This window comes from Ovis canadensis, chromosome 4, assembly GCF_042477335.2.
Source record: "Ovis canadensis isolate MfBH-ARS-UI-01 breed Bighorn chromosome 4, ARS-UI_OviCan_v2, whole genome shotgun sequence".
Lineage (NCBI taxonomy): Eukaryota > Metazoa > Chordata > Mammalia > Artiodactyla > Bovidae > Ovis > Ovis canadensis.
The window spans coordinates 29,922,331-29,949,280 of record NC_091248.1 but is presented as its reverse complement, the minus strand read 5'-3'; the positions used below and the strand labels follow the sequence as shown (position 1 = coordinate 29,949,280).

General features: G+C 42.4%; 1 protein-coding gene across 1 annotated transcript in view; it reads left to right on the top strand.

Moving 5' to 3' along the window:
• Positions 1–26,950, top strand: part of COL28A1 (collagen type XXVIII alpha 1 chain) — a 190,627-nt gene that overhangs the window by 95,578 nt on the left and 68,099 nt on the right. The window contains 4 exon segments of the mRNA XM_069587501.1: positions 3,194–3,262; positions 3,470–3,538; positions 15,474–15,542; positions 17,949–18,017. Coding sequence (XP_069443602.1) covers positions 3,194–3,262; positions 3,470–3,538; positions 15,474–15,542; positions 17,949–18,017 — 276 coding nt within the window.

The window sequence follows — 26,950 nt, the reverse complement described above, 5'->3', positions numbered from 1 at the left end:
CCCTGTTTATGAGGACAGGCTTCAGGGCTCCATAATCAGTGCTCATTAAATTAGTAGCATGTTGTTATATAGCTTTGAAGCTGGCTTATTTTATCAAATTGTCTGTGCTCAATGAAAGGGTTCAAGTACTGACACCAGTGACTTTCAAACTTCAAAAAAGATAACTTAGAACCGTCTTTGCGTATAATTCAAAGCCTATTATATACTAACATAAGTTGCAGTGATTCCTCTTAAAGCAAGAGGTAGGATCCTGACCTCTGCTGTTCTTAATCACTTTGAGAGTTGTCCTTGCTAGAGTGCTATCTTCTGGCTTACTGGGGACAGAAGACGTTTCTGGGCTATTTCCAAGCTAAAACTGAGAATGTCCTGGGAAAATCATAACAAGATGGTCACCCTACTGCCCAGACTCTGAGGCACATAGGAACCCAAGCTATGTAAAAGACTCTACAGAAATCCAAGTTATGCATGACTCAAGGAGAAAATTCCAAACTTCCGAATGCTAAAACTACAGGCATGGCCTTAGTCAAGAACATTTGGGTGACAATTTTCGTATTGTTTGATAGCTTCCTGAATCTATGCATCCCTAGGTCCATGAGGCAAGGTTATTTCTCTCTACTTACACTGTTCTTTATAAGAGAACCACCATCTAAATGTATAGTTGATGTTTATAAGCTGACTGTTTTCTACTGATTGTTATTGGTGATGGTATTTAGAGTTATTTGCCTTTTCACTCCAGTCATTTTTCTAATCCCTTGGTCTCTGATGATTACTCGTTTTGCCATTTTTCCCTAAAGGATTGTTTTTAAGTTCATGGAGCGTTAGTTGATAAACATTTTGGCACATTAATTCAGTTTTATGCATTTCTTCAGGGACCTCCCAGATTTTTTTTTTAAAGCTCATTTTGAAACACCTGATTAAGATTTCTACCCTAATTTCTGTTGAATGAGAGAGACACTTCAAAGAGAATCACTCTGCAAAAGATTTTCTTGAATCCAGTGCAGAAAAGCCAAGTGGCAGAATTCCATCCATGAAACTATCAAGAGGCATCCAAAATAAAAATCTGAGCAAGAACACTATCCTTTCCCTACCCCCTATTAGCATAAGAAGTAACAAGTTAACTGAAATTTCTGCAGGAGACAGGACACAGATCTCTAGGAAAAAAATGTTCCTAAACTATGGATGTTTCAGTGGCTTTCCCTGCAGTGTGGGGGCCAGAGGATAAACAATACCAGCTGCTGATAATTTGTTACAGGCTTGGAATTTAGGAATGAAAATGGAAAGTGAATTTTGATTCCAATTTCTTTTTAAATTTCAACTTAACCAGGGGGGAGTTACTGCTTTGTTTTGTGGCTGGCCTGCTCCTTGTGTAAGCACGAAGAGAAATAGGCATCTTACTTGGGGACCTGTCCCCATAGGAAATGCTTAGCACTTCAACCTTGCACATAATTGGAATAGTATAATAAACTACTTCTCAGACATGACCAGTTCCTTAGTGGGGGATCCACCAGAATTCAGTGCTCCAGAATAATTTGTTTTTTGCTTTGTCATACATCTTTAAGAGATCATCTTGGATTTCTGTTGATGTATATTAAGTACATAGTGCATTCTAAATAGTGCATTAATAGTGCATTTTTATAAGTGGCCACATGTTTTCTGAAGACCATTCTTAAGATGGTTAACCATACAAGGCCAGTCTCTTTGTCTTAATAGGAAATGACAGCTGTTGTATTCATGATTTTCAAAATCAATTTAATTTTCTTATGGCATAAAAAGTTTTTCCCCCAGTTATTTATTTATAGGAGTAAAATCAGAAACCGTTTTTGGGAATTAGGTTCAGGGCAACACTTTGGCTTGGAATAACGCAGCTTGATTTCAGCGTTTGCTTACATATAAGACAAATATTAAGAATCTGGCTATTTTTTCCAATCTTGGAAAACACATGTCTATTATTAGCGTTTCTTCTAATGATGTAGAAAACATAAATATTTTATTTTTATTTTTTAAAATTATTTTTTAAAATTTATTTATTGTAATTGGAGGCTATTACTTTACAATATTGTAGTGGTTTTTGCCACACATTGGCGTGAATCAGCCATGGGTATACATGTGTTCCCCATCCTGAACCCCCTTCCCACCTCCCTCCTGGTCCCATCCCTCAGGGTCATCCCAGTGCACCAGCCCTGAGCACCCTGTCTCATGCATCGAACCTGGACTGGTGATCTATTTCACATATGACAATATACAAAACATAAATATTTTAAATCATGAACAGCTCTTTATCAAAATAATTGATGTGTATTGACAAAGGCCACTGTAAGAGTTATCACAGCAACAGAATGGGATGTGGGATGTAAAGAAATGTTTTAAATATAAGTGCAATAGGCTTACAATGAGTAAATCTTCTTTGGTAAGAGTCTTCTTCATTTTTCCTTCTTTCCATTTTATTCTGGCCAGAAATTTCTCTGAGTTTCACTGGTACAGAGAACTCTTGTTTGAAGGGCATATTTCCTCCTTGATTCCTTATCCTCTATATAAGAGGCCAGTATTACTACTAAGTTTCTGATGCCCAAAGTCATCATGGTAAAGCAATGTCTATCACTTTTTCCTAGTTCTCAGGATATGAACCACTAACTCTGTGTCCTATTCTTTTATAAAGTGTTTTTAAAAAATTAATGTTTTTAATTTTTATTTGAGCTTTTTTTCCTCACTTAATTTGGGCCTCACTGAGGAAGATAATAGATGTAACATAATAATACGTAACACACACTATCTTATTTTATACATAAAATTTTGTTCATATTCTTCTCTACTCTTCTCACATGGTGCTTACTAAATTTTCTCATTTTATACTTCCCCTTATTTTAAGATGCACTAAAGTTTTGTAATTTTTAAAATTAAAATATCAGCAACTAGCTCTTTTCTAACCCCCATGAAGTGTTTCCTGTGGAGGACTTTGCAGTAGTTCATATATACTCCTTACACTCATTCCACTCATCATTTGCTTCCCGTAACAGAAATGGGAAAGACTTACAAGGAGACAAGAAGTTTCCATATTTCCTTCTAAAAATTCTCAGACCATTTCTCTGCCCTTATCAAATCTGCCTTTGGTGTGCTGAGTTGGTACTGATCTTAAGTTTTGCCAGCTGTTTCATAGTTTAGGCTTATGAGATCTCCTGTGTTGGAATTCACCCAGGGTGCCCAAGGCCCTCAGGGACCAGTGGGCGCTCCAGGACTCAAAGGTGACGGCTATCCTGGTGTGCCCGTAAGTGTAGACGCTGCTGTTATCTCCTCCCTCCCTCCCTCTCTTCCTCCGGTCTCTTTCCTTTCCTTCCTCTCATCCCTCCCTCCTTTTCTTCCTTTCTCCTCCCTCCCTTCCCTTCTTTTCCTTTCTCTTTTCTCCTCCCTGTCTCTCTTCTTGCTTCCCTTCCTGAACCCTGCACACAGCAAGGTTGCTCCCTCTCCTTTTCAGGGCCCTCGAGGAATCCCAGGACCTCCTGGATCAAGGGGATTACCTGGAGTTGGAGACACTGGAGCAAAGGTAGGCGACAGTAGCTTTTAAAAATGTACCTGTAGTTAAGAGGTTTGGTAAAAGTGAACATCTTTACCGGACCTGAGAGAAGAGAAGAAGTGTCTAAAGAACTGATTAAGTTATTTATCCTCATCTATGGACTCTCCAGAGCCTTGCACTCACTTGAACATGCAGATCAACCTTATGGTTTTTGTCTTCTGTTTCCTTGCTAGCAACCCTTGCATTCGTTTGCTGCTTTGTCTTCTGGTCACAAGAATAGACTTCGGTTCAGGCCCCTGCCCTCTCTGGTCACGCTCCTGCCTAGGTGCTCTCATACCAACCCATGGCACTAACCAGCGTCCACGCACTGATGGCCTCCAAATGTCTATCTTTCCTCCTGGAAGCCCTGGTCTCACACACCTAGTTTCTTACCAGACGTCTCCTCTTAGGTCTCTCACAGACATCTCTAACCTAATATCCCAAATAAAGCCTTTGATTTTCCCTCCACCAGCCTGGAAGTGGTGCTACCCGCACTCCTTGCTAATGCCACGATACCTAAATAGTTCTTGGTCCTCCTTCCCCTCCCTTCTCTCCACATCTAGTCCTGTGGCAGACCTGCCAGTTCTACCTTCAAAATTATCTCGCCTCTGGCTACTTGTCTCCTGCTGCATCTCCCAAGGAGATCACCACTATCTCTCACCCGGGCTGTGAAAACAACTTCTCCATTGGCCTTCTCTCCTCCACCTCTGCCCTTCTATTACCTACCAGGCAAGTTGATCTTTTAGAGCCGGAGATCAGATCACACCCTTTTCCTTCTGAAGAAAATGCTCTGCTGGCTTCTCTTTGTACAGAGAGCAAGCTGCACCCACTTCCCATGTTATCTGGGACCCTTTGTAACCTGGGCCGCAGCTCCTGTCCTTTGCGCCCTTGCTGCCTGCCTCCCGCCACACTGGCCTGGCCTCCTTCAGCTCACTCCTGCTTCCAGACCTTGACTTTATCAGGCTGGCTCATTCTTAAGGTCTCAAGTCTGACTTCCTTCTCCACCTATACAAAAGGCAATTCTCTCCTCTCCCTCCCTCCCCTACCACTATCATATCCCCTGGTGTATTTCCTCCAAGGCAGGCATCATTCCTGAAATCAACTTCCTTATCTCCTGCTCTGCATATTTTCACAAGGGTTTCAATTTTCCTGAAGGCCGGCTCTTTGTTGTACTAAATTCTTGCTTTCAGAACTAGGCTTGCCACCCAAAAGGAACTCTTTAATGTGTTGAATGAATGAAAAAATGAGTGAATGATCAATATTATCCCACAGAGAGAAATTCTCCTTAGAAATAGATCTACACGTTTAGTTTTTCAGATGCTGCCAGGTCATTAAAGAAAGAGGTTTTAAGTGCCTAATGTCAACTTTTTGTCTTGAGTTTTTGGTCTCTGCCATGGCGCCTGTGAGTGCCGCCACCTTGATGCTGTTTCTGTACTGTGGGGCAAGTGCCCTTTCATCCTCTCCCTTGTAGAATGAAAGACTGGAGGCCCAAGGCATTCAATTCACCCCTAAAGGAGCTCTTGAGTCCTGCCCGTCCCTGTCTCTCAGGGTAATTAGGAAAGTCAGGGAGATGTGTCTGAAAGCGCTCAGGAGACTGTGCAGGGAAGAGACACCCTAGGTGCTTTTGTCAAGGTTCTGACTCAGCCCTGAATCTGATCTTTATTTGAACTGGGGCATTGAAATATTCTTTTTTTCTTTAAGACAAAGTACCTGTTAAAATTTAAAAATACAGGAACTTTAATATGTAAACCTTGTTATTTTCTGCTGAGTGAAACATTGGTAAGAACTTTTGTTTTTACACTGAATATTCCTTTAGTTAGGGAACTAGGAGCTTATTCCTATTTAAAATATGGTATGTGTGAAATAAAATGTGTTAAATATACTAGACTGTTTGTATTCCAATGGAAACACATAACCATTTACGTTTCCATAGAGTAGATTATTATAAATATTTTATATAAGTATACATTGTGTTATATTGAATTATACTATTGTATTACTGCTTCACATTTAGCAGTAATAATAAAGGTGGACACTTATGCACAGATAGCACTTAAAAATTTTTATTCTTGTGAATGTTCCACCATGTCAGATTATTTAACATATAGACTAAAACATTTACTAATTGGTTTCATCGATCATTTCTCTCTCAAAGTCCCTTGTGTTTTTTCATATACATTTTAAGGGGGGAAAAAAGGTGTTCTTTCAAAAGTTTATCCTGCCTATTTTTGGTTGTTATTAATAGTCAGCATGTTGCCAAAAGATGTGTCTCAAGTGAAACTCATATTCATTTACATGTGTGCATGCTGAGTCATGTCCAACTCTGTGCAACCCCAAGGACTGTAGCCCGCCGGGCTCCTCTGTCCATGGGATTCTTCAGGCAAGAATACTGGAATGGGTTGCCGTTTCCTTCTCCAGGGGATCTTCCTACCTCAGGGACTGAACCCAGGTCTCCTGTGTCTTCTAAATTGCAGGCGAATGCTCTACCACTGAGCCACCAGGGAAGCCCAAAACTCATATTGTGTCTATTATTCACACAGGAAGCCGAACAGAGGTGGTATCCTCCAGCTCACTTCTACCGAGGGGAGGAGGGAATGTTGGTCAGGACCTGCCTCTGTTCACACCTCCCTCCCAGCTGCGTTTTCCTTCTTCCTGTCTCCCCTTCCTGTCTCCACAAAAGAGACACATCTTTTGTGGATGTTGGGGAGGTGTGTTATCCTGCCCACCTCTAGCCCTGGAAGGAAATATCAGGAGTGCATGCTCTTCTTAAAATCAAAGAACTTGGATCATGAATTTCAAAATCAAGGACGTTCCAAAAGCAAACAGCAGCTTCTAATAACTTCCAAAATCACCTCTCTTCTTTTATAGATGCCTTAGAGTCTTTATGTGTCTCTTTTATTTCCTAAAGAAAACTTTTGGCTACCCACACAGCCCAACAGAAGCTGGTAAAGAAAAGGACATTTTTGGAAAAGTCTAATTCCACTTAATTTTGCCCTTTTGGTTTAGTAAGGTGGAGTTGAGACTCTCAAAACACCTAAGGTTGCCAATGGTAGCAAAAGCACAGGACTCAAATGTCTGCAAAATTCCTCTCCTTCTATTTTGTCTTAAAATGGCAGAGAAATTGTGTGTGGAAATGTGTGGGTTTGTGTGCATGGACGCACATGTGTATATAATTGTATAGACATATATATTGGATATGTTTTTTACTTAAATTCTGTGTTGTCACCTTAAAATATTGGCCTTAGGGCATTAACTTACAAAAGAAATGTGTTTTGAAATGAGGAAGCCATTAAGGTTGACGATTAATTTATGGTGGGCTTTGCGATATTTAGTTAAGGTCACATGTGTTTAGCATATGACACAGACATTAGAATCAAAGTGCCTATGTTTCAAAATGTATAAAAAGCAGTCCCTGACATCTTGCAGCCTTGTGGTGCTCCGTGGCTTTTTCCCAAGTGAAGGAATTCCATCTGACATCAGTGGTTATAGTACTTCTCCATACACTTCCCTTGAAGGTACTCCAAATTTTGACAAGGGCTTCTGAGAGATTTCTAAAATTCTTATAAAAACTACAAGTTTCCAAGGAGATAGTAGATATGGTTTTAAAATCTACTTTGGAACATGCCATAAAGAGGAACTGACAATTGGATTTTGCCCAGTAGGAAGCGCTCATCCAGTGCCCTGGTCCCTGGACCCAAACTGTCAGCTCACTGATAGGGAGGGCAAGTGCAAAGATCCTGCATGACACTGCTTGAATTTCTTGACTGGACCCCAAGAGACTAGGCTTCCCTCGTGGCTCAGTGGTAAAGAATGTGCCTGCCAATCCAAGAGATGTGGGTTCAAACTCTGGGTCAGGAAGACCCCCCTGGAGAAGGGAATGGCAACCTACTCCAGTATTCTTGCCTGGAAAATCCCATGGATGGGCTACAGTCAATGGGGTCATAAAGAGTTGGACATGACTAAGCATGCACACAGGGCTTCCCTTGTAGCTCAGCTAGTAAAGAATCCGCCTGCAATACAGGAGACCCTGGTTTGATTCCTGGGTCGGGAAGATCCACTGGAGAAGGGATAGGCTACCCCTTCCAGTATTCCTGGGCTTTCCTGGTGGCTTAACCGGTAAAGAATCCACCTGCAATGTGGGAGACCTGGGTTCGATCCCTGGGTTGAGAAGATCCCCTGGAGAAGGGAAAGGCTACCCACTCCAGTATTCTGGCCTGGAGAATTCCATGAACTGTATAATCATGGGGTCACAAAGAGTCAGACACCACTGAGTGACTTTTCACTCACTCCTCAAGCATGCACACCAGAGACAAAGAGGACCCTTTGTGATTTGGGGACTATCAGTCTATAAACTGTATTACCTTTTGAGAAGCCCAGATAATTCTTTGCTTTTGTATGTTTCACCCCCGTAGGCTGGTGAATCACCCAGGGCTGAGGCTGAGGCTGAGGCTGAGGCTTCAGATGTCAATCTCTGAGAGTGGGAGTTTGTTCTTGGCCACCTGGAAGAAAACCATGAGGAGTGGCTCTCCGGGGGTCAGAAGGGCAGGGACATCCCACCAGGCACCTCTCTCAGCCCCCATCACTATGCCAGTTCATCACAGAGAAAGCCGTGGCCTTCCCCAAAGCTTCAGGGGCAGTGGAACTGAGGCCACTTCTTGCAAAGAGAACCTTTAACCTGGTTTGGGGGGTTCTTAAGGATTCCCTGGTAGCTCAGATGGTAAAGTGTCTGCCTGCAATGCGGGAGACCCGGGTTCAATCCCTGGGTTGGGAAGATCCCCTGGAGAAGGAAATGGCAATCCACTCCAGTACTCATGCCTGGAAAATTCCATGGATGGAGAAGCCTGGTGGGCTATGGTTCATGGGGTCGCAAAGAGTCGGACACGACTGAGTGACTTCACTTTCACTTTAAGGAACCTTTTAACCATTAAGTGGTTGGAATCAAGTCTGGGCAGAAAAAACTTGTTGGGTGGTTGTTGTTATATGTTATAACTGTATACTACCTAAATATTATGTGTGACCTAAATATTTCCAGACTATCACGGAATTTGAAAGAACTCTCTCATTTTATAGGAAAGGAAATCAAGAGCCAAAGAGGTTGGATGACTTGCCCCTTTACAATCTGAACAGTGTTGATGCTATCTTGTTTGAGTGTCAGAGGGAGACTATAAATAGGGATGAATGAATGGAGAACTAGGTGAATTAATAAGTCAGAGCCGGTGGAATGACTTGTCCCAATCTACAGATGCTCAGTCTTCAATACTGTCCATTTTCCGACGACCTCGGCACTGTTTAGGGTACAGTTAGGTGGTCTCTCTTTCCATTCTAACTTTTCCATGGTCAAAACATAAATCATGTAAACATTCAGCAGAGGCATAAGCCCAAACCCCAGAGTTCAACGTTTTCCAGAGCTTTAAATGTTTGAATATTGTAAACACATGCTTTCTTTGACAAAAGTGACCCATACTTATAAATTAAAGTGCAAGTCTATGTGGAATCCCTCTGAGTATCATTATTCTGAAAACGCTCCCAGCATCTGAATCGCCTCTCTGTTCTCTGCAATGGCTCACATATGCGCATGCCAGCAGTAGGCAGAGGTGGAACAGAGGAGTGATTCACAGAGATGCATGAGGAATTTGCGGATTCTGTCAGTGGACGTGGGCTGGACAAGGAGCTCCACGTTGAACCTTGTCTGTCAAGGAGGACTGACCTGGGATACAGACTTAATGATAGTGATATTAAGGGTCCATGATTCCAAATTGGAGTGGAAGACACCCACCGTTTTTAATATGACTGCAAAATTGCTACAGGCAGGGCAATCAGCTTAAAAACGGGACTAATTAAAGCCAGAGCCATATCAAGTTTAAATACTAGGCAGCTTGACCTCTAGATGTCAGAAAAGGTCGCTTGACTAGGTGACTTTTCAAGGTTACTCCTCGATGCAGTTCTATGCATGATCTCTGCAATCAGAGCCATAATCGCGTCTACCTTATCATTTTCAGTATAACTTTGATTTTCCCTCACTCTTTCCCTCACTCTCCATCTCTCTTCCCAGGAGTGCATACATACTTTCCCTTCAGCCTCAAGGACGCACATTTTATCCTCTTAACATTCAACACCCATGTCACCATCAACACATTTTTTATTTTGAATCATGCGGGGATTTCCCCCCAGTGGAAAATTATATTGAATATCAACATGAGACAGCCTTCTCTCTGACATTAAAGGCACTGTCAACATTTCTATTTTTAAGGTTTCGAACTTAACTAAATCAGAAGGCTCTCCCTCTCCAATGAGATTCTTGGCACAGAGAAATAATTTGCTCATCTTTGATGAGTTGATTTTGAGAAAACGAAGAAACCATCAACAACAAATCCCCACTAAATCCTACAGCAAGTTTTTAAGTTATCACGGACTTTACAATGCTGTTGCTTTGTGGGGAATACTGAAATTCTAGGGGTGGGGGAGTGGGAGGAAGGCTGGAGAGGGAGGGGTGTGTATATACATACAGTTGATTCACTTTGTTGTACAGCAGAAACTGACATAACATTGTAAACCAATTATACCGTAATAAAAGAAAGTTCTAGGAGAGAAACTGATTTGAGAGAATTGAAATTATTTTAAATGCTTTGAAACGTAAAGCTGGGAAAGGACACTAAAGGAAACGTTATAGTGACTTGAATCTCGTTTTCTAACACCTTCTTGTTTCCCCATCCACTTGAGAATTGTGCCGGTCATTGTTACTGTCTCCCTTTTCATCACTAAAGGGTGTCAGGGAAAAGTGATTGAGTTGTATGACAATGGCCCAGTCAATAATCAATATACATTATCAATAACTGGGTTGTCTGTCCATAAACTTAGAAGAACGCCTCTAAAACTTCCATTGACATCCTGGCCACCATAAGTGAGGTATTTAGGAGTCACAAACTCATTACATAATTCGTTCCAGAGTGTTGCTTATGTTTGTGGTAATTGGAGCCTTAGTAGGTATATCTTGATTTTCTTTAAAAGCCGTACAAAAAGAAACATTAAGCAACTGCTAATCATCACTTTGATTCCTACCTTATTTTAAAACTCAATCATTCCTTGTTTTCATCATATAGTGGACTCTTCAGAGTATCATTTTGGGGGGAAAAATCCTTGAGAGGCTAATTCTTTTCATAGTGAATTCAATTTTCTTTTTATTGCCCCCAAAGTAAAAAAGCATGAAATCACTTTAAGAACAACCTTAATCTACTTCCACAGCCTCTCAAAGAGTGACAGAGAATTAAATTGGCACAAACAATTTAGATTAGAGCTTTATTAATATGTGAAGGTGGAGACAGTCTAATGGACTGTTTTGTCTCTAAGATTGTCTCTAAGTCTCAGATATTGTACTTAAATCCTGTGGAACATAAAAGATAAAGCCGATGTCTCCTTATCACTCTTCCACATGAAATCCTTGCCACTTATGAACTCTGTGACCTCAGCAAGTCATTTAATCTCCCTCAGACTTAGCTTCCTCATCTATCACTTGGGAATATAAGCCTACTTCACAGGGTTATTCTGCAAAGTGAATGGAATCATGTCTATAAGATGTTTTTATGAATTCTAACACACTAAAGTATTGATAGAAATAGTAGTCGTCAGAGTACACATTACTCTGCCAAATGAAGTGTATTGCAGTATAGATAAACAGAGAGTAAGCGTTTGTGTAAGTAGGGGATCTGGAAAGAGACCAACTGAAATACTGAGGAAAACCACAAAACTAAGGAATGGCAAAGAGGGCGAGGGAAAGGGAAGCCAGAGACAGCAGGGTGCTTGTGTGGGCTGTGTGGACCTCTTGGAAATCTTAAAATCAAGATTTTTTTTTCTTCTTTTTGAGAGAGTATGATTGACTCAGTATAGGCAAAGCACTTTCACAGCCACACAGCCATGACCTTTGCACTAAATGCCAGCTGGAAACAAGTCTGGGGAGAAGTCAGCACCTTGCCTCTGGCTCTAGTCACCATCGTTTAGGAGATGGACTCTGGAGTCAGACCTGGGTTGGAATTGCTTCCAGCTGCATGGTTTTTAGCAAATCCTATATTCTCTTTAGCCTCAGTTTCCTTATGTGTAAAATACAGCAATGATGTTCAGATAAGATTGAATAAAAAGTACATGACACATGAGAAAAACTAAACTTTAATTATTATTGATTTTACTTAAAAGTAATTATAATTGTTTGAATATTAACCAAAGAAAATATTTGCCAAAGAGAAAATGCATGTGATAGTGCCTTCGCTTTCTTTTTCTTCTTTTTCTTTCTTTTAAAATGTAAACGGTTTAATGAATGACTACTAGGACCATCATAAAATTATGCATGATTTTAAAGAGGCTGAAATTAACCACTCTGCAAGGTTATGGTCTAGGTGAAACCTTTACTAAATCATTTGCTAAGTTCACACTTGGAAGCACCGCAGAAAGTCCTAAATTTGACCATTTTCTATGAAATTGAAAGGAGTACCTCCCATATCTAGAATCCTTTTGTGGGCAAAGATGAAGCTGAGAACATTCTGAATAGTTATTCTTCTTTGAGGGAGTGGAGATGAAAGGGGAGGGGTAGGACTTGTAAGACTTATGAAATTGATGGCTGTAGTCACAAATGGCAACTCCGGGATTAGCTTTCAGGTCTGTTCATTATCTCCTAATGCAAGGGCTCCCTCTGCAGGCTCCAATAACCTCTGCTCCCATGTGGGAAGCTAAATCTGGCTCTGCAAGACCTGTTGTTAAGTCTTCTTACTTGTGGATATCAGCCTATCCACTGACAATAAAACTGCATATCTAAAAACATCATAGTAAATGCACCTCTTGGGTACCTCTGGGGCTCTCCAGGAGTGAAATGGGTCCTGACCACAGTCCTCTTATGCCCTTTCACCTGGTGTTATAGGCTAGCATGGACAGATGCTGTGGAACAAAAGACAGGATACATTTTTAGGACCCCACCAGAGTGGAGAGACATGGTCTATGTGGATTTACACAGCTCATTAAGGGCTTGTTATTCCCATCTACTGAAAAGTGTGGTCCATGAACATCAAGGAACTACCCTAAAACATGTTATTGACCAACACTAATACCTGCAGAATGTGTTAAGACTTGATTTAAAGTCTATCACATTCATAAAAGCATAGATCAAGTATACTTACATAGATTGAGAGATTACAAAAGACTACTTTGATAGATAAAACATAGCTATATGTAAACAGCTATACAGAAAAGAAGACGGACAGCTTGTTTGGGGTAAACACTGGAGCGCCACAGATGACATGGGTCCCACTGTTACAGTTCACTGGCTAAGGCTCAGACATACAGAAGGCAGGAAAGTGTCCTCAGGGCAGCTGTCCTATTGCATTTCACCCTCAGACGTTCCTAAAGGGTGAAGGTCATGGGAACTGAATAAAAGAGAACATGGAGCAAGTGTGTGAATTGGTCAGGTATAACTGGAGACCCTTATGGGTGAATTTACAGATATCCCTTTTAAAGGTATTTCAGAGGTACACAAGAAAAAAGATAATAGAAGTGTGTATAACACAGGACAGGGTCATGTTCTCTACTTGGAGCTCTTGATGACAGGCACGATCATTTAAGTTGGGAGAAACTCCAGGTCATTAAAAGCTGGGAATCAGAAGTAGAGAGGTGTCAAAGACAGAATTAGTATCTGTGGTCTCAAAAGCAGCTAAGGACTAAGTGGAAGAGATGGAGGTAGAAGACAAGAATCACAAAAGTTGCCGGCAAGCAAAAGGGAAATATGTAATTAACAAGTAGGGAATAAAAGAACGAACTCAGTAATAAAGTTTAAAGGTTTTCCCCATTTTTTAGGCCTTGTTTTCTATAGAAGTATTTTAAGGTTTGTAAGTCGAAAGTGAAGCTAAATAAAAGATGGGATGTTTTTCTAGATAAACAATGTAATCATTTCTTACAATCTATGATTTTTGAATTGTTGAAAAGCTAGTTATTTAGCTCCTAATTAGGACGTGGACAAAACAGAACCTAGGGCAAAGAGCTTGGGAGTCTAGGTTCAAAGACTGGTTCTAGGCTTTCTTTCTTTATAACTTTATTGACGCATATTTTATATGTCATAGGATTCAACTACTTTAAGTGTATGATTTAGTGATTTTTTTTAGTATATTTACCAAGTTATATAGACATCATCACAAATCAGTTTTAGGACATCTTCATCCCCCAATAAGACCTCTCACGTCCATTTATAGTTAATCCTCCTTACGTGCTCCTATTCTTGGCTCCAGGAAACCACTGACTCACTTTCTGTCTCTATAGATATGCCTTTTCTGGACATTTCATATACATGGACTCAAACAATATGTAGTCTCACATATTTGATTTCTTTCATTAGGAATAGTTTTTGAGGTTCATCTACTGTTGTGTGCAGCTAGCGTTCACTCCTTTTAACTGCCGATTCTATCACATTTTGTCTATCCATTTACCAGTTGATGGACATTCTGGTTGTTCCCAGTTTGGGGCTATTATGAATAATTCTGCTAAGAGCATTCATATGTTAAGCCTCTGTGTAGACATATGTTTTCACTTTCTTTGGGTATATACCCTATACCTAGGAGTGAGATTACTAGATCAAATGGTACAATTATGTTGAACTTTTAAAGAAACTGCCAAACTATTTTCCAAAGCAGCTGTACCAGCAACAAACATGGAATCTGTTTCTCCACATCCTCCCAGCCCTGCCTCTCAATAGCTGTGAGCTTTGGGCAACCTTTAGTTTCTTCTTCAAAAAACAGGTGGGGTAGGGAGTTATCAATTACCAAGTGCCTGCTGTATGCTAGACAAGATGATAGAAGCACGGCATTCTGTGTCTGCCTTCACCGTCATTTCCATGAAAGGTAGACACAATTTTCTATGTGTCTGATGGATTTACGAAGGTTCAGAGACGTGAGGGAAGTTAGTCGTCAAAAAGATTTTTGTGAATACGAAGTTATACCAAGTATCATATAAAAACGTGCAGAACATACTACTGGGGACACTGACAGTGATTAACGAAGAGATTTTAATTTCCCCTCTTCTTCCATTGTTCACATCTCAAATAGACCTAACCACAGGGCCTGCCCACCCCAATCAGACCCCACCACCTTTCTGGTGATTGTTGTTGCTGTTTAGTCACTCAGCTGTGTCTGACTCTTTGTGAACCCCATGGACTGTAGCCCGCCAGGCTCCTCTCTCTATGGGATTTCCCAGGCAAGAATACTGGAGTGGGTTGCCATGCCCTCCTCCAGGGCATCTTCCCGACCCAGAGACTGAACCCAGGTCTGCTGCACTGGTGGGCAGATTCTTTACCACTGAGCCACCAGGGAAGCCTGTTTTTGGTGGTGGTTGCCTATTATGAAACTGTGATGCTTTGATGAATCTGTAACCTTGAGAGAACCCACTGTACACTCACAATCCCTCTAGAGGCAGGAGTAGCCTAAATCCAATCTCGAGCCCAAGTAGCATAATCACTGTCGCATAAAAATGTAAGAGCAGCTCATTCAGAAAGGTTGTATCTTTTAATGCTTTTTAAAAAAATTATTATTCTTGTCTCTTCTTTCTCCCTGTCTTCACAATGGCAGTAATTACTTCTCCAAAGTCCCAAGAAGTGAGCTCCATAAAGTATATATTAAGGTTTCCAAGAAGCTAATTAACTTGATTGCTTTGAAATGAACCCATATCAGTTGGTTTGATAAATGGCAATAAGAAATGAAAACAGAGATAATACTGTTGATCAAATATAGAAAAATGATCTGGAAAAAAAGATTATCTTAGTCAAATTCAAGGGCTTGGGATTTTAAAGTATATTTCTGAATATGAAAATTCATAGGAAATATTATATGAAATTTTATGTAAAATATGATACACAGCACTTTCTTAAATCAACAACTTGCCATTCATTGTGTTTCTGCAGGGAGATCCTGGCATCAGAGGCCCTCCAGGCCCCCCTGGGCCTCGGGGTGTCGGAACCCCAGGGCCAAAGGTGAGTTCTCAGGTCCGTGCTCTGGGTGAGGGTCAGGTGGCATCCAGACGACCAGGGGAACATTCAATGCACAGGAAGTGCTCATATCACGTTGACTTATTTTTTCTTGATACGGATGAAGAGCCTTTCATTTTCATTATCATGTGAACTTTCAGTAAAATAGACCATTTAAGTGTATAAAGTCATTTGCTTCCTCCCAAAGAAATTAGAAAGTAAACGCCTCTTTGAAAAGTGATTGCAGAGTGCTCAAAATATTCCCAGGTTCCTTAGAGGCTGCGCTCACATCAAGAAGCCCGTGCTTACTCTGCCCAGAGGTGCCTCAGGCCACCTGGCAACAGGTGATGGGTCTGCTGTGTCCCGGTGCACAGTCTACTCTGTCAGGGCCCCAGTGCGAGAGTCTAGTTTATCGTCCCCGTAGAAGCCGAGAGGAACTTCCTTTGGCTCCCTTTGCTCTCATTCTACTTCTCTTCCTTTTGTCACCTCCAATTTGGTGATTATTTATCCTTCTATTCTTTTAATCCACTGTTTTTCAATGCAGGAGATTTTGTCCTCCCCTCTCCACCCAGGGGGACCTTTGGCAGTGCCCGGAATCATTCTGGGCATCAAGTCCCACTGGGGAAGGAGGGCTACTGGCATCTAGTGGGTTGATGGCTGGGAGGCACAGGACATCCATCCGTAGTGAAGAATCATTGCAGCTCAAAATGTTAATTATGCTAGGGCCAACTGCTCATTCATTTGCTCAACAAATATTCCTTTGATTTTTCAAAGAGGTGGGTAAGGAAATACCACTTCCCAGGTGGCTCAGCAGTAAAGAATCCGCCTGCCAATGCAGGAGACACGGGTTTGATCCCTCGGTCAGAAAGATCCCCTGGAGAAGAGAATAGCAACCCACTCTAGTATTCTTGCCTGGGAAATCCCATGGACAGAGGAGCCTGGCAGGCTATAGTCCACGGGGTTGCAAGGATTTGGACATGACTTAATGACTTAACAACAACAAAGAAATATCAGGCATATTCATAGGGAAAACAGGTTTCAGTGAGCCACCCATCACAAATTCAAACTACAGACAGGTATATTCATAGCCCAAATGCACAGAAGTGAATTAGAATCCTATTATCAGAGAGGAAAGAGAGAGAGAGAGAGCTTTGTGAATCAAAGATTTCACTAAGGATCCTACAATTACCAAGGTTCTTCGTTTATCCTTTTTTTTGTCCATCAACTCCATTGTGACAGGGGGCTATTTCTTAACCATACAGATCCCTTTAAATGGATGGAGATCCCTCTGAGATGTTAGTAGTTGTTATCACTGGGTGATGGAATGATGGGTTGATTTTTTTTTCATTGTAATTTTCACTTCTATTTTTACTTTTTTTCCAATAAGTTCTTCTTGTAATCAGAAAAAAGTAAAGTTTTTCCCCATAGTGGAAAGGAAAAGACTGACCTACACAGTAACTTTGATTAACTCAGGATTCCTGAAAGTTTGTTTCATCAAAATGTTAATTAGAGAACTTCTGGGATAAGCAAAATTAAACTAACCTTTCTATTGTGGGATTTCTTAGAGGCTTTAATATATTCACCTGCCCCAGGGATCTATAAGGAGAGGCATATCCATGGTGTAAACATTTCCCAATCTTACTTGACCACAGAAGTCTTTCCTCAAGAAACATGGGGTCACATTATGCTGTAAGGAACATATACTGGGAACTACATACTTTTTGCTTCATTGACATATTTTCTTAACAATTCAACTCTGATCCATGTCAATAGGTGCTGAGTCTCTAACTGCAAACTCTGTGAATTAAGGTGCTATATTGAAATTGTGTGACATAGTAAAGTGAAAGTGATAGTCAGTCAGTCGTGCCCAACCTTTTGTGACCCCATGGACTGTATAGCCCGCCAGGCTCCTCTGTCCATGGGATTCTCCAGGCAAGAATACTGGAGGGGGTTGCCATCCCCTTTTCCAGGGGTTCTTCCTGACCCAGGGATCTTCCTGCATTGGCAGGCAGACTCCACCCCTGAGCCAGCAAGGAAACCTGCTGACTCTTTAACTTCAACCCCCATGAATTAATATGCTGTATTAAAATGGTGCAGCGCAGTAAAGGCTACCTAGACTTATGTGTGAGCCGTGTTTGAACGCCTGGTGTTTAGGGCAGCAAGAGGAGCCCAAGCGGGCAAGGCTATGGGGCCAACACTTCTGCTTACATCCAGCAGTTCCCCCTTATCGCTTTACAGCTGGATTACATGCAAAAATGTTTGAAAGGATTGTGTGGTTTAAAACTTTTGGAAAAACCCTGCTTTATATCACTATGGAAAGACTGAAGTGAGAATGCAGCTAAGAGCAGTAATCTGTTGCTCGTTTCTAAATCTCCTTACCCTTCTCTCCGACTTCTCTGTGTCTTCTAATAGGGTGACATCGGGCAGAAAGGCTTGCCTGGCCCTCCTGGCTCCCCTGGCTATGGATTACAAGGCATCAAAGTAAGTGAATGGAATTGTGCTTAGGGTCGCCTCTCAACGCACTAGGGCGAGGGGGAGAAGAGGCTGTGGATAATAAAAAATACGGCTATTAAGAAATGGACTTAATGTAAGCTTAGTAGTTAAAATCGCATCTGGTATTCAGAGGCATCGTCCAAAAGTGGAAACATGCTCTAAGTATACTTGCTTCACAAATGCTTGACGTTCCGTAAGTAGCTTGGAGAGCAACTGAACGGTTACGGCAGTTGGCAGTTCTGTCGGTTTCTGAGCTGAATAGGGAGTCTGTGCCCCCAACTGCATGCGCTCCCTTCACCTTCCTCACCTGCAGCCTCCATTCTTAGCCCAGGGATGCCCGAGTTTCCAGTTTTAGCTCACAGTGGCATCACCCGGGGAAGCTTCTGAATAATGCTGCTGTCTTACCCCAGAAGAAGGACATCTGAATCTCTGGGGGGCAGAGTTTGAGTCCTGTGGGTTTAAGAGCCGCCCATGTGATTCTCCTGAGCATCCAGGTGAGAAGCCTGACTCTGTGCAACTAGAAGCAACCACTGCATTCTGCTTGATTTCTGTCTCAGCCACAACAGGCCTATCTCGTGAGATGGGACTCCCAGGGTCTCCCTGCCTCAGTAGACAGAGTTTGGCATCCACAGGCTACTATGTAATTTAAACAGTTCCCTCTTCTAATGTGATGATTTATGTATTTATTTTTTACTGGCTCACTCTCATTCTATTTGTTTTCCCCCAAATAAACTACAGTGGTTATGCTTCAAAACAGAGTAATTCCCTCGTGGGTAACTGACATTGACTCTAAAAAAGTGGAAGCATTCAAAATAAACTCATTTTCAGATGGCAGAATTTCTTAGTAAGTGGGAGACAGTAGGAGATGAAGATAATACATGTGAAAAATCCTGTGTTGAAATTAAGCCACCTACTCCTGTGTTAAGAGTGAGTTCTGTCAAGAGCAAAACTCATTTGAATCTGTGTTAAACCTTCCAATCTATCAGGCAACATCTAGGGCTTCCACTGAAGGTCTTTTAAGTAATAGTTGTTCATCTGTAGGGCTGAGTACCCAAGCAAAGGCCAGCTAACGTCAGCGTGGCCAGCTAACATCAGCGTGGCCAGCTAACATCAGCGTGGCCAGCTAACATCAGCATGCAAGCACTGGGAAACCCAGCAGAAACCTACTTCCTTGTAAATAGCTTCTCTCACACTTTATCTTTTAAGCTCTACAGTTAAAAGATGGTTTTGAATTTATGAGTTTGCTTGAGCAATGAACCCATGATTGGCTCAGTTCACGTGTGCTATTAATTCGCTATCACTGCCGTGTTAAATTCTCTGCCAGCTTTTCCCTTTTGTTATCTGGGAATTATTTCCTTATTAACAAAGGGGCCTCTTGAGTTGTGCTTAACTAATCCTCATCAGTTCTGAGTCACCTGGTATCCTGCCCGTCCTTGCACCCTCCTGGTTAGGCCATGGTCAAAGTCCCTCCTGAGTGAAACTATGGTGGGAAAACTACCATCATAAGGAAAGAACCAAAATGAACACTGCCACGCATCTGGTCCTATCAGAAGCGAGGGAAGTTTTTCCTCCACTGAGGGTTGGGGCCTGATGCTGTTGGCAGTGAGCCTGGACCAAGGCTGCCTCACAAGCCTCCTCTAGACATACTGCAGTCCTGCTGGCAGCAGGGCAAACATTTCTCTCAGGATGCCCACCCCATTTTTCTGACCCTGGCTCACCATCCCTCCAAAAGGGAGAGAACTAAGAAATCAAATTGGTGGTCATTTAAAATGACTTCCTCCGAGTCATTTTAAAGCTTAGCGAAATTTCATTTCTTATGTTCATTTGTTGAATCTATTTTATACCCCTTTCTAAAAAACTATTTGAATCAGTAAAATCTGCTTTAGCCTGTCTGTTCATGAGACTCTGATGGAAGCCCTTGTTTTTATTTTATTTTATTTATTATTATTTTTTTTTTAGTTTTTTATTTTTTAAATTTTAAAATCTTTAATTCTTACATGCGTTCCCAAACATGAACCCCCCGCCCACCTCCCTCCCCATAACATCTCTGGGTCATCCCCATGCACCAGCCCCAAGCATGCTGTATCCTGCGTCAGACATAGACTAGCGATTCAATTCTTACACGATAGTATACATGTTAGAATGCCATTCTCCCAAATCATCCCACCCTCTCCCTCTCCCTCTGAGTCCAAAAGTCCGTTATACACATCTGTGTCTTTTTTCCTGTCTTGCATACAGGGTCGTCATTGCCATCTTCCTAAATTCCATATATATGTGTTAGTATACTGTATTGGTGTTTTTCTTTCTGGCTTACTTCACTCTGTATAATCGGCTCCAGTTTCATCCATCTCATCAGAACTGATTCAAATGAATTCTTTTTAATGGCTGAGTAATACTCCATTGTGTATATGTACCACAGCTTTCTTATCCATTCATCTGCTGATGGACATCTAGGTTGTTTCCATGTCCTGGCTATTATAAACAGTGCTGGAAGCCCTTGTTTTTAAATTTTCATGTCAGGGCCCAATTTGTACCCTGTCTCTCGATGTCATCTCAACCATGGGGAAAATAGGGGCTCAGGCTGCAATCATAGGAGTGATTTGCTCCACCTTAGTTCCTAGGATATTGGATTTACATTCAATTATTCAACCAATCTGAGGCTCCCCGCTGGCGTGAGTGGCAAAGAACTCATCTGCCAGTGAAGGAGACGTAGGAGACGTGGGTTTGATCCCTGGGTTGGGAAGATCCCTTGGAGGAGGACATGCACGGCAACCGACTCTGGTATTGTTGCCTGGAGAATCCCATGGACAGAGGAGTCTGGCAGGCTGCAGTCCATGGGGAAACACAGAGTTGGACACAACTGAGCAACTGAGTGCTCTTGCACCAACCAACCAACACTGCTTGAGCACCATCTATGTCACGCCAGTAGGCTAAATGCAGTATAAAACGATGAGTGAAAAGATGTGAACTTTGTCCTCATGGGGTTTAGAGACATCAGACGATCACTTTTTGAGCTGCAGAGAGTCTAGAGGGGGTGGCACAGTGAAGTGAAGGGGTTTACAGGTTAGGCAAGAGTCCTGGAGGCCACAGTAATGAGTCTGGTCCCAGGCCTACAGTGACTGAAAGTCAGAGCAGGGTGACATGATCAGGCAGGGATTTATCCAAGACCCCCTCTTGTCTACCGTCTACAGAAGGGATGGGCATGACTAGAAGAGTGTGGGGGTGCCCCTCCCATACCCCTGTGTAATCTTCTGATTCTCAGTGTGGAAAACATGAGCTTCTGGGCACCCTCTCCTCCTGCCCCCTGTCCCCCACAGGGCTCTAGGACCACCTAGCCCGCTGCTGTGGGAACCCCGGAAAACATGATGGGCTCACTCCCCAGGGCACCACAGTCACTTCCCACCATTGCTCTGCAGTCCCCACTGTGGCCTGGCTGGCTCCACACTGCAGGTGAGCTCCAGCTCCTTCAGGGGCCCCAGTGCTTTCTCTCAACCACGTCTACTGACGTATGAATGAATACGAGACACTGGCTCTCTGGTTCCTCAGTGGCCTTGGCCTTTCAGGTTCACGGCATGGGTCGGGGGTTGCACGATGCCGCTGTGCTGTCCCACCGTGAGCCCCCAGCACTGATCATTTTTTCCCATTATGTCAGTAGCAGTAGTAGTCCTCAGATTAAGTCAGGAGGGAGAAAGGATGGGGCTTGATCTTGAGGAACGGCTTGATGTGTTAACCAGCCCTGGAGGGACCGAGAGAGAGATTGAGAGGGTGGGTCATCAAGGTTAAAACACCAAGTATGAGGACACACAGAAATGACCGACTTCCACTCTGCATTTCTACATAGGAGTCATGCCCTCTCTCCACCTTTGTTCAAGTCAGTTCTTGTGTCCCAATCAGCCTTGACATTCCCAGAGTATTCTTTTCTCAGAAGATCAGGAGGTCTTTGTAAAAATAGGATTCCTGGTGGCGCTCTATGACTTTAGGAGTTTCCAAGACAGGGGTGTGGACTAGACTATGACTCCAGCTGTGCATAAACCCTTTATTCATTAAATGAATGGGCCTCCATCCCACCGGTTTCCATTTTCTGCTGAGGCCTGAACATGACTGATCTCTCACTGACTGAGGAAATACTCCCTGTAGTTAGGCTGTGGCCAAGGATGGGCTGACTAATATTTCAGGCCTCGCCAGTTTGTTATCATTGTGAGCAAACAGTCTTGATGACGTGCTGGGGGAATCTGGTGAACACTACGGGATGGAAATCCCAGTATCTCCAAAGCTGACAACGCGTGATGACTTGGTCACAGAGCTAACAGATCTGAAGTGGAGGGAAACTGAGTCCCAGTGACCTCACCACTCTATCTAGATTCTGACCTTAAGGGTCTGACAGAAAGAGAATGAGCTTGAGAGCCAAATAAGACCTTGGCCTGAATCTGTCTAGTTGTATAAGGTATTTATGTTTGAGGAACTTTAAAGCTTCCTCATCTTTAAAATGGGGATAATAAAGCTATTTTGCAAGGTGTTGTGAAGAAAAAATTATACTAAATGCCTAGTATGCAGTAGTGGTTACTCAATCAGAGCCTGGGCTATGGAATCTACTGATCTGAATCGTGGTTTCCTAAGTACTACACCTCTTGCCTCAGTTTCCACATCTGAATAATGGGGATAATAATAGTACTGTTTTCTAAAGTTGTTACAGGAAATAAATGAGACAGTATGTGTAATGTGTTTAAAACAAGGTTCAATGCATGGTTACATATGCAGTAAATGGTTGGAGTTATTCACATTATCACAGAAAATTAGTCAATCTAATCACACTAGGACCACAGCTAGGTCTAACTCAATGAAACTAAGCCATGCCCATGGAGCCACCCAAGATGGGTGGGTCATGGTGGAGAGGTCTGACAGAATGTGGTCCACTGGAGAAGGGAATGGCAAGCCACTTCAGTATTCTTGCCTTGAGAACCCCATGAACAGTATGAAAAGGCAAAATGATAGGATACTGAAAGAGGAACTCCCCAGGTCAGTAGGTGCCCAATATGCTACTGGAGATCAGTGGAGAAAAAAATCCAGAAAGAATGACGGGATGGAGCCAAAGCAAAAACAATACCCAGTTGTGGATGTGACTGGTGATAGAAGCAAGGTCCAATGCTGTAAAGAGCAATATTGCATAGAAACCTGGAATGTCAGGTCCATGAATCAAGGCAAATTGGAAGTGGTCAAACAAGAGATGGCAAGAGTGAACGTTGACATTCTAGGAATCAGCGAACTAAATGGACTGGAATGGGTGAATTTAACTCATATGACCATTATATCTACTACTGTGGGCAGGAATCCCTTAGAAGAAATGGAGTAGCCACCATGGTCAACAAAAGAGTCCAAAATGCAGTACTTGGATGCAATCTCAAAAAGGACAGAATGAACTCTGTTCGTTTCCAAGGCAAACCATTCAATATCACAGTAATCCAAGTCTATGCCCCAACCAGTAACTCTGAAGAAGCTGAAGTTGAACGGTTCTATGAAGACCTATAAGACCTTTTAGAACTAACACCCAAAAAAGATGTCCTTTTCATTATAGGAGACTGGAATGCAAAAGTAGGACGTCAAGAAACACCTGGAGTAACAGGCAAATTTGGCAGTGGAATACGGAATGAAGCAGGGCAAAGACTAAAAGAGTTTTGCCAAGAGAACGCACTGTTCATAGCAAACACCCTCTTCCAACAACACAAGAGAAGACTCTACACATGGACATCACCAGATGGTCAACACTGAAATCAGATTGATTATATTCTTTGCAGTCAAAGATGGAGAAGCTCTATACAGTCAACAAAAACAAGACCAGGAGCTGACTGTGGCTCAGATCATGAACTCCTTATTGCCAAATTCAGACTTAAATTGAAGAAAGTAGGGAAAACCACTAAACCATTCAGGTATGACCTAAATCAAATCTCTGACTATAGAGTGGAAGTGAGAAACAGATTTAAGGGACAGATCTGACAGAGTGCCTGATGAACTATGGATGGAGGTTTGTGACATTGTTCAGGAGACAGGGATCAAGACCATCCCCATGGAAAAGAAATGCAAAAAAGCAAAATGGCTGTCTGGGGAGGCCTTACAAATAGCTGTGAAAAGAAGAGAAGCGAAAAGCAAAGGAGAAAAGGAAAGATATAAGCATCTGAATGCAGAGTTCCAAAGAATAGCAAGAAGAGATAAGAAAGCCTTCCTCAGCGATCAATGCAAAGAAATAGAGGAAAACAACAGAATGGGAAAGACTAGAGATCTCTTCAAGAAAGTTAGAGATACCAAGGGAACATCTCATGCAAAGATGATCTTGATAAAGGACAGAAATGGTATGGACCTAACAGAAGCAGAAGATATTAAGAAGAGGTGGCAAGAATACACAGAGGAACTGTACAAAATAGATCTTCACCAACAAGATAATCACAATGGTGTGATCACTCACCTAGAGCCAGACATCCTGGAATGTGAAGTCAAGTGGGCCTTAGAAAGCATCACTATAAACAAAGCCAGTGGAGGTGATGGAATTCCAGCTGAGCTATTTCAAATCCTAAAAGATGATGCTGTGAAAGTGCTGCACTCAATATGCCAGCAAATTTGGAAAACTCCGCAGTGGCCACAGGACTGGAAAAGGTCAGTTTTCATTCCAATCCCAAAGAAAGGCAATGCCAAGGAATGCTCAAACTACCGCACAATTGCACTCGTCTCACATGCTAGTAAAGTAACGCTCAAAATTCTCCAAGCCAGGCTTCAGCAGTACGTGAACCATGAACTTCCAGATGTTCAAGCTGATTTTAGAAAAGGCAGAGGAACCAAGATCAAATTGCCAACATCCATTGGATCATGGAAAAAGCAAGAGAGTGCCAGTAAAACATCTATTTCTGCTTTATTGACTATGCCAAAGCCTTTGACTGTGTGGATCACAAGAAACTGTGGAAAATTCTGAGAGATGGGAATACCAGACCACCTGACCTGCCTCTTGAGAAACCTATATGCAGGTCAGGAAGCAACAGTTAGAACTGGACATGGAACAACAGACTGCTTCCAAATAGGAAAAGGAGTAGGTCAAGGCTGTATATTGTCACCCTGCTTATTTAACTTCTATGCAGAGTACATCATGAGAAATGCTGGGCTCAAAGGAGCACAAGCTGGAATCAAGATTGCTGGGAGAAATATCAATAACCTCAGAGATGCAGATGACACCACCCTTATGGGCAGAAAGTGAAGAGGAACTAAAAGCCTCTTGATGAAAGTGAAAGTGGAGAGTGAAAAATTGGGGTTAAAGCTCAACATTCAGAAAACGAAGATCATGGCATCTGGTCCCATCACTTCATGGGAAATAGATGGGGAAACAGTGGAAACAGTGTCAGACTTTATTTTCTTGGGTTCCAAAATCACTGCAGATGGTGACTGCAGCCATGAAATAAAAAGACGCTTACTCCTTGGAAGGAAAGTTATGACCAACCTAGATAGCATATTCAAAGGCAGAGACATTACTTTGCCAAAAAGGTTCATCAAGTCAAGGCTATGGTTTTTCCATTGGTCATGTATGGATGTGAGAGTTGGACTGTGAAGAAAGCTGAGCGCTGAAGAATTAATGCTTTTGAACTGTGGTGTTGGAGAAGACTCTTGAGAGTCCCTTGGACTGCAAGAAGATCCAACCAGTCCATTCTGAAGGAGATCAGCCCTGGGATTTCTTTGGAAGGAATGATGCTAAAGCTGAAACTCCAGTACTTTGGCCACCTCATGGGAAGTGTTGACTCATTGGAAAAGACTCTGATGCTGGGAGGGCTTGGGGGCAGGAGAAGGGGATGACAGAGGATGAGATGGCTGGATGGCATCACTGACTTGATGGACACAAGTCTGAGTGAACTCCTGGAGTTGGTGATGGACAGGGAGGCCTGGCGTGCTGCGATTCATGGGGTCGCAAAGAGTCGGACATGACTGAGCGACTGAACTGAACTGAACTGAATTCACATTGTAATTTCTTCTTGCTTTCCCTCCCTTTCGACCAGTCCTTCTTGTATTTTCCAGGATGAAGGCCCAGAGTCTGACATTCATATGATTTAATATTCTTAAACCTGAAATATTGATTGCATTAATTAGTGTAGTCCTGACATGTGTAACAAAAAGACTGCCACAAACATATAATGGCTGAATCACAATAGAGGTTTTCATTCACGTGGCACGCCAGAGGGAGTCTTCCTCGTTGGTGGACAATTTCCTTCCGCATAGAATTTCAGAGAATCTCCACTTCCATGTATGTTTTCTCCATCGTAGGGGTCTCTTTATCACTTACACTCAGCAAGCAGAAAGGGGAGGGTATGGAAGAGGCACACCCGCTTCCTGAAAGTCTGGGCCAAGAGGCGACACACAGCACCTCTGCCCACGTTTCATCAGCAAGAGCTAATCTCATGAAGAGGTGGTGTAAACTGTGTGCCCAGGAAGAAGAGGAACCCAGGGTTCATTAAAGAGCTGGCAACTGCTGCCAGGCAAAATGTAACCAGCTTCTAGGAAAGATGGAAAATGTAAAGTTACACGTTATTCTGAAGTATGCTGGTGCTTCAGGAAGAAAACAGAAAGCAAGCGCGGTCTCCATGGCAACTTCCAGAATGCCTGTCACTCTCCTGATACTGTGGGGCGCAGTCACCTGGCTTACAAGGACTGGGTTCAGCTTTATCATTCCTTTTATCCTATGTTCCCCCCGCCCTCTCGCACATAAAAACCAAAGCAAAACCCTCAGAGTCTTGCTGTCTTCTCACTCATTTCAAGCAGCAGCAGAAGTACATGTGGATAGTTTAGAAACTGCCTTGAGTAGACGTGCTGAGAACTAGCCAAAGAGCTGGAGGAGGCTCGGGGGTGTAGTGGGACCAGGGAACAAACAGGAAATGCTCGTTCCCGTCTTTGGC